Raw genomic sequence first — 16,148 nt, forward strand, 5'->3', positions numbered from 1 at the left:
TTCTAAACTGAAGATCATGATTAGTTGATTATTGGAGTCAGGTGTGTTAGCTGGGGCTGGGGCAAAAGTGTGACACCACACAGGCCCGAAGGACTGGAGTTGCCCATCCCTGGATTAGAACATGGACACAAAGGCCATTTAGTAGACTACTAATTTGGCTTTGCTGGGATTAGTGATCAGTTGAGTTACCTGCAGCATGCTCACGTTGTTGTACAGAGACAACATTGCAACAATGCTTCATTTATTTTATTCGCAGTGTCACGCAACAGGTGCTCAAACTTGGTCCCAATGGATAAAGCTTGTTTTCTGCAGTGGTGGAAAAAGTACAAAATGGTCATACTCGAGTAAAAGTAAAGATACCTTAATAGAAAATGACTCAAGTGAAAGTTTAAATATACTTAAGTATCAAAAGTAAATGTAATTGCTAAAATATACTTAAGTATCAAAAGTTCCTTATATTAAGCAAAGCAGGCGGCACCATTTTTAAAATTGTTTTATTTATGGATACTCAGACATAATTTACAAACGAAGCATCTGCCAGATCAGAGGCAGTCGGGATGTTCTCTTGATAATAAGTGTGTGAATCGGACCATTTTACTGTCCTGCTAAGCATTCAAAATATAAGGAGTACTTTTGGGTGTCAGGAAAATGTATGGAGTAAAAAGTACTTTTTCTTTAGGAATGTAGTAAAGTAAAAGTTGTCAAAAATATAAATAGTAAAGTACAGATAGCAAAAAAAAGCGACTTAAGTACTTTACACACCTGTTCTTCTGCATGGAGAGGTTGGCTCTAGGACCTTGAAGATGCTGGCGCCGCGTCACGATACAGCAAATGGGATTTCCTTGTCCAAGAGAAAGGCTGTTTACGAAGAAAGATCTACTCACTTCGACAAAAAAGGGCTGATCTGTAGATGGGAGCAGTTTGACTGAATTATTCAGCATAGGCTCTTCCGCACAAAGTATTTTTTTGGGTTGAGAAATAACCTATCAATTTAATTTTCGTGCATATTGTTTTCGTTTTTATTCATCCTATAAATTCTACAGTATGTTTTTGTCGTTGCACTTTGTTTTGCTGAGCGTCGCTTTTGTGGACAGCGCATCCATTGTGGAAGGTAACATTCATATGACTGAAAATCAATGCTTTTGTTCACATTAGTCCACATTATCCGATAGAATGTGTGCATTTGTTACTTAATTAATGTGCAAGGCTTTGTTTAAAAAGTTATCATCCTATTTTCAGTTTAAAATGTGGATTTTATAGTTACATTATTGTGTAGGACCTGAGAAATGTCTAAGCAGTTGCAAAATAAGTTATAAAATGTATTTGTTTACAACAAGAAAATTCAAGAATACAATTTTTGTTGATTATTAAGCATAATTGTGAAACTTCCATGGGAATTCCTTTTTGAATGTATGACATTGTGAAAACGTCAGACTTTTTTACATTCCACACTTAGTATGTTTTATTTACTGGTAATTTATCCTCTTAATTTTCAATACAATTTTCCCATAAATCACTGAATGCGTCCCCAGACTGCATCAGATTCAATGGTGTGGAGTACAGAGGGGAGCAACAGAGCTCCTCCACAGGACTAACCTGTCTAAACTGGACCAACACAACCCGGGACTATGATGTAATGGCATATACAGATTCACAAATGGGTAAATTACATTACACAATCAAACATGTAATATGCCATCAAATTGATGTTTCATTGATTTTACACAAGTTTATCATCTGCTACCATTGCTATGGTGTTCACTACAAGTGCCATGATTTAAATGTCACTCACATTTGTTTTAATGGTAAACAGTTTGTTTGGTTATAGATGTTATTTAGAGTGTATAACTGCAGGCTCTAGTCTCTCTGTGTGGGTTATATTAGCAAGGTCAGGTTTGAACTTTGAATCTTGTTGGCAAAATACCTACCCAGAGTATGCATTTCAGTAGTACAGCATATCAAAGATGTCACATGCATATCTACACACACACACACACACACACACACACACACACACACACACACACACACACACACACACACACACACACACACACACACACACACACACACACACACACACACACACACACACACATGTTTGTTTTACTATCCTTGTGGGGACCAAACAATTTATTCCCATTCAAAATCCTATTTTCCCTAATGCTAAACCTAACTTTAACCCCTAGTCCTAACCTTACTTGTGATCCTGAACTTCAGCCTAAAATGGCCTTGTGGGGACCAGCAACATGTCCCCACTTGTCAGAATGTTCCTTGTTTTACTATCCTTGTGAAGACTTGGTTGATGTGTCCTTTTCTTTATGCTCTGTAGGCGTTGGGGACCATAACTACTGCCGTAACCCAGACTCCTCTTTGAAGCCCTGGTGCTACGTGACTGACCTAGACGCACAGGCCCGGAGACAATCCTGTGCCATTGACACCTGCAAAGGTATTTAGCTAGGTTTCCATCCAACTGGCAACATATTTTCATGTGACTATTCTAAAAGCTGCATAAAAAAAATATGCACATTTTCTCACCAGTGGCATGTTTCCACCAAACTGACTTCAGTACGTGATGACAGTGCACACAACATGTACTTTTCACTTAAGTTTTCATGTACCAAAAGACATCTAAAGTTCAATGCGTTTCCATCGCATTTTCAAAGTTACTGATAGTTTTGTCACTAAAACCGTTGCATTAAATAGCAAATGTGCCTACTCTGGTTTTGGTCTGTGCGCTCTAGCCAAAAGCTTGCGCGGGTATGCTAGTCGACATAATGAGATTATTATGGATAAGGGAGAGGATATTTTTATTTGTCATGTCACCAGAATAAGACCCTCAATATTTATTGGAAAGGAGCATCAAAATCACTGTGCACTTTCACCACCCTGTGAAGTAAATCATTTATTTAATCTGTAGCCTAATAAACTGCACGGTTTCCCAAGTCATAGTGGAGGACCACACACCATATCAAGTTTACTTCGATAGGAAGGTTGTTCTATCAATTTTTGGTGTTTCCACTGCCATTATTCACATTTATTTTAGACACACAAATATCGCACAATGTTGAACGAACGATCTGTCGGCATTTATAAAATTGTACCGAAACTTCCTGTTTCCATCACAGCTGTCGTGATTTATTATTTATTTTTTATACGGTATGACTTTACTTGCGTAAAACATGTGGATGGAAACGTGGTTTCTGAAATGCATACAGTGCACAGGTGAACGCACTACATTGGGAAAATGTATGTAAAATGCTGTTTAAACATAGCTGCGACGGAGTGAATATAAATATTGTGCACACATTGAAATGTAGGTCAAGGCTGGGCAAAATGCATTACTGGATGGGAAAAAGACTGTCGTCTCAGCCCTTCCCTAAATTGAATGTAGATGCAGTTCTTGGAAAAGGGTGTCACTGTATTTGGGGAATGTGTAACTTTTAAAGAGATTAAATGTAAATCTTTTTCTGAGGCTCTTTCTAACCCTGTGAATGTTATTATTAAATCCAAAGTGAGAGTCTGGAAGTGATATGGTGGGACTCCCCCCCCCCCCCCCCCCCCCCAGAGTGGGCCGTGAGAACAAAGAAAACACATGGCTCCCCTTGGTTTCTTTCTTGGGAACCTAGAATGTATTTATTCTCATAAGGAAGCTAGGGCACTTTTGCTACAATATTTTTTGACGGTATATTTGTAGTTATTTTATTTTAATGCAACAATTTATACAAGAACTGCAGCAAAATTGTAGAGATCCTATTAAAGTATTCTAATCCTAATTCTTTGTGCATAATGCCTAATTAGCTGTCTTATTTGAACATCTCTAGAGAAATATCTTCTCCCACGTGAGAAGCTGTGGGAGAAGAAAAGACTAGGCCAGTTTGTCAGTTAATCCACTTTGAGTTTGTTTCCTGGGGTTTGACCTTTGCTCTCACATTGTCTGGGAAGGCAGTGCATGTCAAGCAATAACAAGGGCCCTGTCCGTACTGAGCCTGTAGAGCCATAACTTGTTAGGCAGATGGCTGCCTCAGGGTAGGTGTAAGCCCCACCCTATTCCTCAACCCATTGGTGGAAAGTTATACTTTTACCATGGAGACAGTAGGTAATTGGCTACTGATGGTTATGACCTCAGGCTCTTCAACTCCAGCAGAGTTGATAAACAACTTTTTCTGGAGGGGTAGGGCCTGACTCAGTGGAGCTCAAGAGCAGATGTTGACACTAGCAGCTTCCTTTCCTCCGAGACGTGTAGTGCACTTCTGCCCCATTTTGCTGGGAAATGGCTGTCCTTTTTTATATTTAATTTCTTTATAGAACTGCTTCCAAAGTGAACAAATGATGGATAATCCAGTAGCTCTCCTCGTCCTGAGTCCATGCAGCAATGTTTTTAATGTCAAAGGCAGTGATTTTAGAAACCATGCTGTCTGATTTCTTAAAATGGGACAAAGTGGAAATTATTCACACATTTATTCTACAATAAAAGCACTTAGAGTGAAATTAAACAATACAGTTTAATTGAATCCACTACTACTATCATGTGTTCAAGTATGCAAACCCAAAGGCAACATCAGTGAACCTAGAAAGCAAACTAACATGGTGGTCGGGCGGTGTATGGGGACTGGCTGTTGATCTTATCTGCTTTTCTCATATTGTCCACAGACGAAGCCCCTACAGAGGCAGGCCCCCTTACCACAGCACAGAGAGAGGTCTTTGAGCTGACCAAGTCTGGGTCAGCCCAGGGAGGGGGCGCTGCGGTCCAGCCAGTCATTGGCATCAGCCAGCGGATACGCACAGGACCCAAGAAGAAGGACCTGGGCACTCTCGGTATGTCCTTATCTCACTGCTGAAGCAGAGGGATTAACATAGGGGGGATGTCATAGGGCCATAACGTGAGCCTCAAGGGATACTCTTAAAAAGTGGTCCAGCTTGATGCAGCTTGGCTTGGTACAATAGAATGAGATGGATATAAATGAGTTAAAAAGGACTCACAATATTATCATATGGATAAAATGTGAGGTGCACTGATATGTACATTTTAAAATGCAGACTGTATACCAACCTTTGAATTCAGTTTGGTAACCATAGTCTGTGTGTCTTGTCTCTCTCAGGCTATGTGGTTGGCATCCTCATGATGGCCATCATCATCCTCATGGGGGTGGGCATCACCTTCGGCTACTTCTACAAGAGGTCAGTATCAGCCACTATGCTGTACTAGGTGCTCCGACTGGCGACACAGAGCATTACAACCCTAGCTATTGTCTACTACTTTGTTAGGTTGCATCATGTGGTATGTCTGAGTGACATAAGAAGTGGAACCCGGGAACCACTAGACCAAATGGTGCCTCAGAGAGTAGGGACACACAATGTTACATTGATTTGCAACAGATGCTTATTTCTACAGCGCAGAGAGACCGAAATAGAACATTAACAAAATGTTCCGCTATATTGGTGATTCAGAACTCTGATGTAGCGTTGCACAGCTTAGACTTGTTGTGTCCATGACACAGGCAGCAGTTAAAGGCTTGAAACCTCTCAGGCAGAATGTCAGTGGGGTGAGGGAGGGCTTGTGTGGGCAGTTGGCACAGAATGTTACCAGGATGTGGAGCAGAGGCCACAGGCTACCTCCCCCTCTACCCATCCTGTTGCCTCCCTCCACTACCCATCCTGATAGCTGTCTCTCTCCAATGTGATGAGGCCTGTTCAGAAGCAACATGAAAGCGGAAGGGAGAAAAAAAGAGAGCGCCTGTAGCCTGGCTATTTTAGGCACCCGCGTTTGATGTTTCTGAAATAGTGGAGAGCATGCAGGAGTCCTGGGGGGAGATAGAGAATATACTGCAGTGGTGCAGAGAGAAGGACCCAGTTCTGCAGATGGGGTATTCTGACTGATGGCCTCTGGCACAGAACTAAATGTTCTGGAGCTCCATTTTTTTCTGTCCAATCTGATTATGTGACTGTCAGCGTTATCTATTCTAAGAAGCTGGGGGGGTGGTGTGTTTCAAATAGCTTGATTTAAATCGGTCAAGGAAATTGATTTCTTTCTCACGTAGTAATAAAAGGTTTAAGAAAAAGGTTTAGCCTCTGAAGCCCGTGCTTATCAAGTCAACAAGATTTGGAAGGATGGCCCCACAAGACAAGGAAAAATGTGAATAGTGGGTTTAGGAGTAATTGCTGATTTTTAAAATTACACTATGCAAACCCAATGCATAGGAATCAGTGCTGTAGTGGAGCAGAGCACAGTTACGTAACGTGTCGCATAGAAGCAGTCAAGCAGGAAGAGGCGCCAGTCCAACAGTATGGCATGTTCCCTGTGTTGGATGGGGTTCAGCAGATCTCACACCCTCAGATTGTACCCCAAATGGCACCCTATTCCCTCCATAGTGCACTACTTTTGAGAAGAGCTCTAGGAAATAGGGTGCCATTTGACACTCTGCCCCAGTCAGCTGCCTGGTCTGGCTTATGTCATACTGCAGGATGCCTGCCACCACCTAGCCCCGGTCCCATCAAAACATTCCCTGTGCCAGACCAGATACTGTCTCGAACCGGTCTGTCTGGCCCTGTCGTTTTTGCTACCGCAAGGTTAATGGCCACTGTTGAAAATAGCCTCATCCCAGTGATATGAGACTCAGTATGGGACGTTGCCTCTCGTTCTGGTCATAAATAGAAATCGCTACCTAGCTGTCTCTGTGTTTCGAAAGATGATGCAGGTCATTGGAAGTTTCAGAGGCACGCTATGATGAAACTCTGATTCATAGCAGTGTTTTTTTCCCCTTCAGGTTAAAGACATTAGTCCTGTAAACTGTTAGTGTAAACAACACCATGCGCCTACATAATCTGCTCTGATGATCAGTACCACCGTCATCCTAACCTCTTGTGTCTGTGCTGTTTGTTGCAGGGGTCGGGACCTGAAGAAGCAGCATGAGCAGCGAGTGTATGAGCGGGAGATGCAGAGGATCACCCTGCCCCTGTCGGCCTTCTCCAACCCAACCTGTGAGCTGGTGGATGAGAACTCCATCGTCATCATGGCCGAGGAGCAGACCCCCACCCAGGAGGGCATGGAGGGGGGAGACCCCCTGATGGGCCAGCAGTCTGGTACCCCAGGAGCCTGAGCACTGACCACCCCACTGGACTGGGAATGAACAAGGACATTTGAACCTCAGAGGATCCAAATACTCCTCTCAGCCCCCAAATCACCCCCCTTTTTTAAAGGCCTATGAGGAGAAGGGGAGCAGAACTGAGCTCCAAAGACTAAACTGTTTCCTTATTGCCCTGGTTTTAACACACGTGTCACCAACAGGGGAAAAATATGACAACAGGTGGAATTGAAGGACTAATTTCACTCCACATGGAGACCAATCGGGGATGGTTGTGTACAAAAGTGCATGTCAGGGATGCTCATTAAGAAACAGTGCATTTGATATCCAAGAAAACATGACCATGGGCTGACGCTCTGCTATAGCAGTATGATTGTCTTGTGAATGGGATGTGCATCAATCAACATTAATGATGGAGGGGGATGTTATAAGCTTTGGATGAAGAGTAGGAGACAGTGTTTGGAAAGGGGGAATTCATAGCCTTTACTTATTCTTTTTCATATTGAGGTGTTCGGCAGTTTGGTGTTATGGGCTTACCTGAGAAAACAATGCTACACTTCCCCTGGCCCTTTTGGCTTCGCTAGGGCGGGTATGGGGAGGGCATCTACTATAGGAATAGGATAGCCCTGTTAAACATCATAAAGACCATTGGAACAGATGTGGAGTAATTAGTTAGCATCAGGGAACGAAGACTGTTGGAACAGATGTGTGGAGTAATTAGTTAGCATCAGGGAACGAAGACTGTTGGAACAGATGTGTGGAGTAATTAGTTAGCATCAGGGAACGAAGACCGTTGGAACAGATGTGTGGAGTAATAATTAGCATGAGGGAACATTTATGTCAGATCTGCAAAAGGAAAGGAAACATCTCCTGCTCTCTGAAGCTGTGACATTGCCTTAGCATAATGCGTCTGAATGTATTTGTACATGGTTCCCCTGGTGACCTTTCTGTTTAACTCATAAGGCTGGGTGATAGAAACCAATGTGCAGTAACTAGAAACATCAGGAGTGTGCAGTAACTAGAAACATCAGGAGTCGTTGGCTTTACATGAGAGGACAGGCTGTATGGTTCCTTAGGTTAGAGACTGACAGGAAAAGGGAGACGTCTTTGTAAATCGGAGAGTCTGTTCTCAGGAGGAAATGCAGCAGCACAGCTGTGAAACAGAATACAGCTTAGTCTGAGGTCTGGCTAGAACCGGACAGAGGCTGTCTGAATGATGCTTGGGCAGAACAGAAGTCTGTTTAAAAGTTGAAGCCTGGGGCATTAGATTGAATTTAGACCATTTTGAATTGTGTCCCAAATGTCAGGGCAAGCAGATGAGCAAAGTAAAAGGGTAAACAGGATATGAGTCCAAAACTGAGGTAACCTACCATATTAGATATTTACAGGATGGAATAATTGCATAATAAGCAGCCTGTTGCATGTTTTGAAACAGGATGCTGAAAGTAATGCCACAGTTGGTTAGAAAATGTAACATGTTATTGACCAATGTAATATCTTTCTGCTTTACATGATTTCTCTATTCTGCTAATGCAATATCTTGCATCACTCCAAATGGTTGTCTTTTGTGATTTAGAGTTAATCTTTGAAATGGTTGTCATTCTGCCATCACTGGTTACTCTTCAATCATTGTGGTTCCTTAGTTTTGGTGCAATGCTGTTTTTTAAATGTTTCTTCACTGTTGCTCATCATTGGAAATGAGTACTTGTACGTTTGGCAGATTTCAATAAAATTGACTTTGAAAAAGCATAACTGCATCCTCATTCCTCACCTTTTAAATGAGTTCCTTAATTTAGCTGAAACCTGCTAAAAGTGAGTGACTCATGCTCACTGGAAATTCAATAAGACAATCAGGTTTAAGATTCACCCATTCCATGAGCAAAGTTATACACTACCACCCTCTAGTGGTCATCTACACATCCATTTACAAAGGTAGAGTAGGGTTTTTGTGTATCTTTAAAGTTAGCAAAAAAGAAATTGCATTTTATTTATTCAACATCATGGTGATAAGTGATTACAATGTGTACCTTTAGATTGTTAGCATACAAAACCATGTTTATTTAAATCTCTATTCTAAACAAACCCTTGATTCCCTTAGGCATACATACATTTCTTACAGCCAACTTACATATATAAATCCAGTTTTATTTAACTACAATTCACTTGGTTAGGGTTTACAAAAGCAGCCCAATTTAGATATTTCACTAATTTGTCCTTTGACCAATCACATCAGAAAAAATATACATTTAGCAGAGCAATTAGGGTTAAATGCCTTGCTCAAGGGCACAGACAGATTTTACCTAGTCAGCTTGGGGATTTGAAACATGTCTTACTGGTCCAACGCTCTTAACCGCTAGGCTACCTGATGAGATTGGTCAAGACAAATGTGGGAAAAATATAATAATTGGGTTGCCTGTGTAAACAGAGCCTTTTTAGTAAATTGTACAATGCCTTTGAGAGAGAGCAGAGCTCCATTGAGTACACACCAGGTTCATGCTGTCCAATCAGAGTTGAGATTCTGGAGCGCATACAGAGCTCTGTGTTGAGTGGTCCTTAACAAGCACCAGGTACAAGTCTGGTTCTAAAAGGTGTGCTGTATGTAAAAACACTACTCATCCTATAACGAACTCCAAATCAGTCAACAGCTCCAAATCATAATACAATTTTAAATCTGTCCATGTGCACGTGGACAAAAACAAATTCAGAGTTAATTTAGTGGATTAAAAACATTTTGTTAATTGTAAGAAAATCTATACACTACCATGTCCACCCTCTACAGTAACTTTACATTAGTAGATGCCCCACGAACCACAAACCAAATGACAATAAGACTAAAGGATGATTAATGTTAACGGTTGTAGAGTGGATCTGATGCCATCAGTGAAGCTTGGAAGTTCTCTAAAATTAAGGTCACATTTCAAGTTGAATCACTGTTTGACGAGGATTTTCCTGGTCAGTGAGCTCATAACATTCCTTTGACACAGCTCCACATATTTCTCTGACTGGTGTGACAGTGTGTGGCCTCCTCAGAGAGTGCTTGTTTGGTCCCTGCTGTGCTCTTCACACCAAAGGGGTATCCTACAAAGCAAGCTAAATCTACTTAGCGTTTTCTAAAGCTAACTAGTTTCAGTTAGCTTCACATTCCAGCTCAGGCTTCATCTGTACTATGACGGTGGATATTGCTTGTCCGCCTGCCACTAACTCTAGCAGAATTATAACTGCGAGTGCATGTTGCACATGGCTAGTTGAATGCTGAACTCTTCATTGCGACAATGCTAAAACTTCGATCCATGAGCAAGTCAGTGCCACATTTTCATTTGTGCTATAGTCAAACTAAAATAAAAGTTATCTTGCAAATTCAGCAGGCTATGGTATATTTATTACTTATAGTTAATGCAGACTTTGGTGTGCGTATCAATGCACAACCGTCTTTCCCCACTCCTATCGATAAAATAACTGCATTAAGTCATACAAAAGTGGTACTGTGCTGGAAAATGTAAACGCATTCCGTCAATAATAAATGTGATATATTTGAATCAGTCGTCTTCCTCCAATTGAAAGGGATGACGATGCAGTCCTCAACGCGTGGCTCAGTCATTTCAGGGTAAGCAGAGTTACCTGAATTAGCCTGCCCCGGAAAAGGTTCATTCTGAAGGATTCATTGTCATTGAAATTTACCTGGATAAAAGGTGAATCACCTTCGTATGACCGGTTATTCCGAGTTGACCAAAGTAACCTCGCTAACTACTCAAATAGGATACCCCTCTGTAGGAGGGTACCGCTTCGTAGGATACCCCTCTGTAGGAGGGTACCGCTTCGTAGGATACCCCTCTGTAGGAGGGTCCTGCTTCGTAGGATACCCCTCTGTAGGAGGGTACCGCTTCGTAGGATACCCCTCTGTAGGAGGGTACCGCTTCGTAGGATACCCCTCTGTAGGAGGGTACCGCTTCGTAGGATACCCCTCTGTAGGAGGGTACCGCTTCGTAGGATACCCCTCTGTCCTCCTGTTGGTAAACAAACTTCACTCCAAATGCTCTGCCCTGGGTTAACTCCGTCAATCAGCTAGTCTGTCGCACATCTCTATTTTCACTGCTGCTGCCTGCCGAGCGAGTCTTCTCTCCACAATCCACACATAGCACTACAACTTAAGACCCACCCCACGAGATAAAAACAGTCAGTGAAAAACACAACAGCTTTCACATGAGGATTGATATTAAATTGTCTCGATAAAATAAGGAATCATATTGAGAGAGCAGGGAACCAACCACATAACAGGATCTGATAGCATGGTAAACAGATGTGTAAAACCCTGCATGTACTGTTGTGTGCAAAAAAAAGGATTTAAAAAATGTAACAGGACAAAAATAAATACCAAACACCTCTAGTCTTCTCATTGAAATGTGTCTCCTCCCTTGTCTCCAGTCTACACACACTGCAGTTCCTTGGTGCTCTCAGAGCTGTATGGTCACTCACACACATCCACTACAGACCATATCAAAATAACACACAGAGAGAGGAGCTTGGTCCAGCTAGCTCAGGTTATCCAGTTCCCAGATGGCATGAGTTAGGTTTGTCTTCCCCACTCCTCCTCCAGCTGTGTTAGTGCAGTCCAGGCTGTGGTCTTGGAGGGAGGGCTTGGGGATCCAGAGGGGCAGGCGTCTGCTAGGTGCAATTGTCAGCCAGGCTGGACTCCTCTGGAGGGGCTGGAGTTGGGACTGTGCTCTGGGGAGCTGGGAGTGAGGAGCTTTCTTTTGGAGGGTGGAGTCGACACAGTTTCTGGTGCAGCTCTTCCAGTTCGGCTGGTAGACGGATGCCCATCTCCTGGTTAAGGAACAGGGCCTCGAAACAGTCCTCCAGCTTCTGGAAGGCAGGCCTGGGGAGGGAGTGGGGGGAGAGGTTACAACCAGGAAAGAAGGTCATGGTGTGAGGGAACATGAGGGAGCAATCTGCCTTCTGAGACGGAGATACTATCTGGTTCTGAAGAGTGTTCAGTTTTTCCACTTGCTTTTGTGGCTCTAGAGGGCAGAGAATAGCCTGGATAATGTCTCATGGGGAGGCAGGGGAAAACTTTCCCACATGTGGCCGTTCAGCTCAGTTACAAACACTGCTTTCTGTTCCATGTGCTACCCCTCACCCCCTCTCTGTTATCTTCCTCCCTGGTCTCTCTCTCTCTCTACCTTTGTTCTCACTGTTACTTTGAGCCTTCAATTACAGAATGTTTTGTATACATGCCTACTACAGCTATGTTGTCACTACACTGACTTGTTTATCAAAGTAATACATTCAACTGTAATACATTACTCAGCATCTTAAGCCATCAGCCACTGTATAAAACAATTGTCTCAACTCACCTGTTTTCAGGGATGAGGTCACAACAAGCCACAGCCAATGGGAAGAAAGCTGGTGGGCAGTTGTCAGGGAGAAACTTCTCCATGAACTTGTCTACATTCAGGCCAAAGTCATAGGTCCTGGGAAGGCACTCTGGGTCTGCATTCACCTGCCCAATAATCTACAATAACAGAGAGAGTTAAAAATGAATATACACTCCAGATTGCAGTATCTGACCAACAATGTGGACAAATCAAACAAAATAAATGATACTGAAGCAATATTAGCGCAATTTCCAAACACAACAAGTATCCTCCATTTCAACATATAGCCCATAGCCTAATTATGTGAGTAAATATAAAAAGCAGGCCTTTAAAATGGTATTCTTACCTCACAAAGCACAATCCCAAAGGAGAAAATGTCCACCTTTTCATCATAGCGTTTACCTGAGGATGACAAAATGGACAGTTAATTAACAGGCCAGCATACAATGAATGAAGAAGTGTTAAAGTGAATGATACGTGTGATCCACAGCTCCAAGCTAGGTCCTCCTGCTCTGCTCACCATTCAGCATCTCTGGAGCCATCCAGTAGGGGTTCCCCACCACCGTGTAGCGCTTCTTACGGTCAATGCGCCTGAACACCCTCTTCTTATTGACCAGTTTCTCAGGGGGAGGTTGCTTGACCTCCTCCACCATGAGCCGGGATAGGCCGAAGTCTGCCACCACCACTGTGTTGTCCTGAGGGAGGTCAAGGGTTAGAGGTCAACAGAATATGACGTGGCAATGTAACAGTGCTAGGTGTTTTCTTCAGTCAAGGAGCATTTTACTTAACATACCTCAATCAATATGGGTCAAATAACAACAAAAGATAAGATTGTTTCCAAGAGTTGTTGCTTATGTGTAAAGTCAATGACCAATAAAATTAAATAAATCACAATGAAGTATGACCAGATGGGTATATCAACTGTAAATAATGTGTGTTGTCTTCCTATATATTTATATATAGGAATACACTGAACTGAGACAGGTATACAGTTATACATAGGTCACTACATGTACATTTTTAATCTGTCTGTGGAAATAACAGACAAGACTCATTACACCGCATGGAGGGGTGGCATACAGTGAAAGCTCTGTAAAGACCTATACTTTATTACTTACACAATATGTTGTTGTGAGTTGTGTTCTGCTGCTAGAATAGAACATAGCTCTACTTGGCCTGTACCAACAAGACTACTCTGTCCCAATCAAAGGCTTCTGTCACAACAACAAAACATGTTCTAGAACACCCTGCCTCCAGGTTAATCTAAAACAAGAACCTACACTACCCACAGTACATCAATCTTTAACAGTTTAGAAGCCAAACACACATTTTGGTATAAGAGAGAAACAATGACTGATTAACAAGAGATAATGAAGTAGGAGTTGTATCTGCATGTGTTTCTGTAAATGGATCAGGAAAACTGAAATGGATCTCTGCTCTTCTATATTCTCCTCTACCTACCTATCTTTGAGTTAGCGTGCCATGTACAATTCAGGATAGGTCACCTACCAGTTTCACCAGGCAGTTGTGAGAGTTAAGATCTCTGTGGATGATGCTCATTGAATGCAAGTAAGCCTGAAATAAGGAAAGAATATGAGTCAAACAAACCAATCATCCACAAGTGGAAGCAAACACAGCATATTAAAGACAGAAATAGTGCTTTATGCTGCATAGAAAACAATGTAGCTTTAAAACGTCTCCCACTAAGCCTGGCTGATAGAAACTTCATAATTTGACAATGTCTTAAGGGAACAAATAAATGATTTTGTTGCCCTACATACTTGTGTTTCTTTGGAGGGACTGTGGGTTGTAAGGAAAGGGAATCAGAGAAGGAACTGTCAGTATTGAAGTGGTCTCTAGGGAAATGGGAAGGCCTGCCACTCTGTTGGCTAAGACAGACAGTAAGGTATGTGGAACATATGGCTATCCCTAGGTCACTGCAAAGCCACACTCCAGTATGACCCATTGGCAAGAGCAATCCCTGCCTCAATTAATCTGATCTCAGTTCATAGAGTCAGATTCAACCTGAAACCAAGTACTGTACCTTTAAAATGCATTGTGTTTAACTACCACCATACATATTGGAAGCTGCTCCAGCTGAACAAAAAGCAGCCAGTGTCTATATGGACAGTATTTAACCTCCAACAGTAAATATCCCTGGAATGGGCCAACTCACCATTCCAGAAGCAATGCCTTTGGCGAAACTAACCCTCTGCTCCCATGGAAACTGGTCCTGTAGCAACCCAGGGAAAAATAAACAACAAGAAATGAATAGGTGGGCCCCCGAGTAGCCTTTATGGCTACACAGAATATTGTGGGAGTTCAAAGGAAAGTTACACAAAATCATATAGTGTAACCCACCACTGAAAATCTCAAATCAAATAATTGAAACTCCAGTTCCCTCTGATTGCTGTTGACCATATGTTTTGTTGGACTGTGGTGTAAATGATCCAATCTGGGAAGTAAGGGTGGTAATAAACTCCTTTCACCTGGGAACACTTGCTCTATTTACTCCCATTCCACATCTCTGCTGGTTGACATGCCAGCCAGCCCACCACTGAGCCAACAGCCTTTATCTGAGCAGAGTTTACCTCAGGTCAAGTCAGTCCCAGTCCCACACAGCACAGGTCCTTAAAGGGATACTTTGGGATTGGCAATGAGGCCCTGTATCTACTTTCCCAGAGTCTGATGAACTCATGGATACATGTTTTCTGTCTCTGTGTCCAGTATGAAGGAAGTTACAGGTAGTTTTGTGAGCCAATGCTAACTAGCTTTAGCACAATGTCTAGAAGTCTGACTTCCAGATATTGTGCTTACCTCTAACTTCCTTCATACTTGCCAGACATAAAAATGGTATCCACAAGTTCATATGACTCTGGGTAAGTAGATAAAGGGCCTCATTGCCAAAATCCCAAAGTATACCTTTAAGGAAAACAGTAACAGCTATTTATTTATAAACTATATTTTGGTGCAGTGGGAGAGAAGAGAGGGTTAAGTGAATTAATTAGCTGAAACGCACCATGTCTCTAATGAAATCCTTCAGTGTGCCTCCCTCAATAAACTCGGTTATTAAATTCAGCCTCTTGTCCTTGTATAGCACGCCGATGAACTTCAACACGTGGGGATGTTCCAGACTCCTCATCACTTTTACCTGGATAGAGAGATACACTTAAATCTGCAATCCTTAATGGTGAAACAGCCACGTCCTGTAAACAACCAACACAGTATTTTCTACCTCGGACATCATTGCACGCGCAAAAGAAGACCACAATATGTACTGACTTTGTTGTACTGACTTTGTTTTACCATGCTGCGTGACTCTCCTCAACTCGACAACAATAACAATGGTGGTGGGCAGCCAGTGGCGCCATTTCCCCTTACTGCAGATTCCATCTTTAAAAACTCACCTTTATGCTTTCAATTTGAACTTTAACACCACAGCAATCAATTTCCACATTTTATCTTTGAAAAGAATCTGAAGCTTATTTTTCCCACTGAAGACTGAAGCAAATCCGTAAAGATAAGTGGACTAGACTACTGACCTCCTTTAGAAAGGTCTTCTGCGTCTCCTCATCACAGCGAATCAACTCCTTCATCACCATCACCTCACCAGTGGCTTTGTGGGTCACCTGTCAATGAGGAGAAAAACAAAACACTGACGTCTGTGTGAAGACATGTGAAGGCATGGAGT

The 16,148-nt window shown here is 42.3% G+C and overlaps 2 protein-coding genes across 6 annotated transcripts in view; one reads left to right on the forward strand and one right to left on the reverse strand.

Moving 5' to 3' along the window:
• Positions 1-825: 825 nt before the first annotated feature.
• On the forward strand, positions 826-8,837 carry LOC129826395 (phosphoinositide-3-kinase-interacting protein 1-like). The gene is made up of 6 exons (XM_055887088.1): positions 826-1,111; positions 1,533-1,661; positions 2,333-2,449; positions 4,654-4,818; positions 5,103-5,181; positions 6,887-8,837. The coding sequence occupies exons 1-6, from the start codon at positions 1,045-1,047 to the stop codon at positions 7,098-7,100; spliced, it is 771 nt and encodes a 256-aa protein (XP_055743063.1). The 5' UTR covers positions 826-1,044; the 3' UTR covers positions 7,101-8,837.
• Positions 8,838-9,058: 221 nt separating this feature from the next.
• LOC129826393 (LIM domain kinase 2-like) overlaps positions 9,059-16,148 on the reverse strand; it is a 32,254-nt gene continuing 25,164 nt past the window's right edge. For all 5 annotated transcript variants that reach the window (XM_055887082.1, XM_055887083.1, XM_055887086.1 and 2 more), the window contains 8 exons: positions 16,000-16,086; positions 15,477-15,608; positions 14,634-14,690; positions 13,967-14,032; positions 12,978-13,152; positions 12,804-12,859; positions 12,437-12,594; positions 9,059-11,958 (listed from right to left, as the gene is read on the reverse strand). In XM_055887082.1, coding sequence (XP_055743057.1) covers positions 11,748-11,958; positions 12,437-12,594; positions 12,804-12,859; positions 12,978-13,152; positions 13,967-14,032; positions 14,634-14,690; positions 15,477-15,608; positions 16,000-16,086 — 942 coding nt within the window. In that variant the 3' untranslated portion in view covers positions 9,059-11,747. The remainder of the gene's footprint in view (positions 11,959-12,436; positions 12,595-12,803; positions 12,860-12,977; positions 13,153-13,966; positions 14,033-14,633; positions 14,691-15,476; positions 15,609-15,999; positions 16,087-16,148) is intronic.

The sequence above is a fragment of the Salvelinus fontinalis genome, chromosome 28 (genome assembly GCF_029448725.1).
Source record: "Salvelinus fontinalis isolate EN_2023a chromosome 28, ASM2944872v1, whole genome shotgun sequence".
In the NCBI taxonomy this organism is placed as follows: Eukaryota; Metazoa; Chordata; class Actinopteri; order Salmoniformes; family Salmonidae; genus Salvelinus; species Salvelinus fontinalis.

Coding starts and splice junctions, on each gene's coding strand:
- LOC129826395 (XM_055887088.1), top strand. CDS start 1,045: ATGTTTTTGTCGTTGCACTTTGTTTTGCTGAGCGTCGCTTTTGTGGAC. Junction 2,450..4,653: donor TGCCATTGACACCTGCAAAG/GTATTTAGCTAG, acceptor TATTGTCCACAG/ACGAAGCCCCTACAGAGGCA. Junction 4,819..5,102: donor GAAGGACCTGGGCACTCTCG/GTATGTCCTTAT, acceptor TGTCTCTCTCAG/GCTATGTGGTTGGCATCCTC.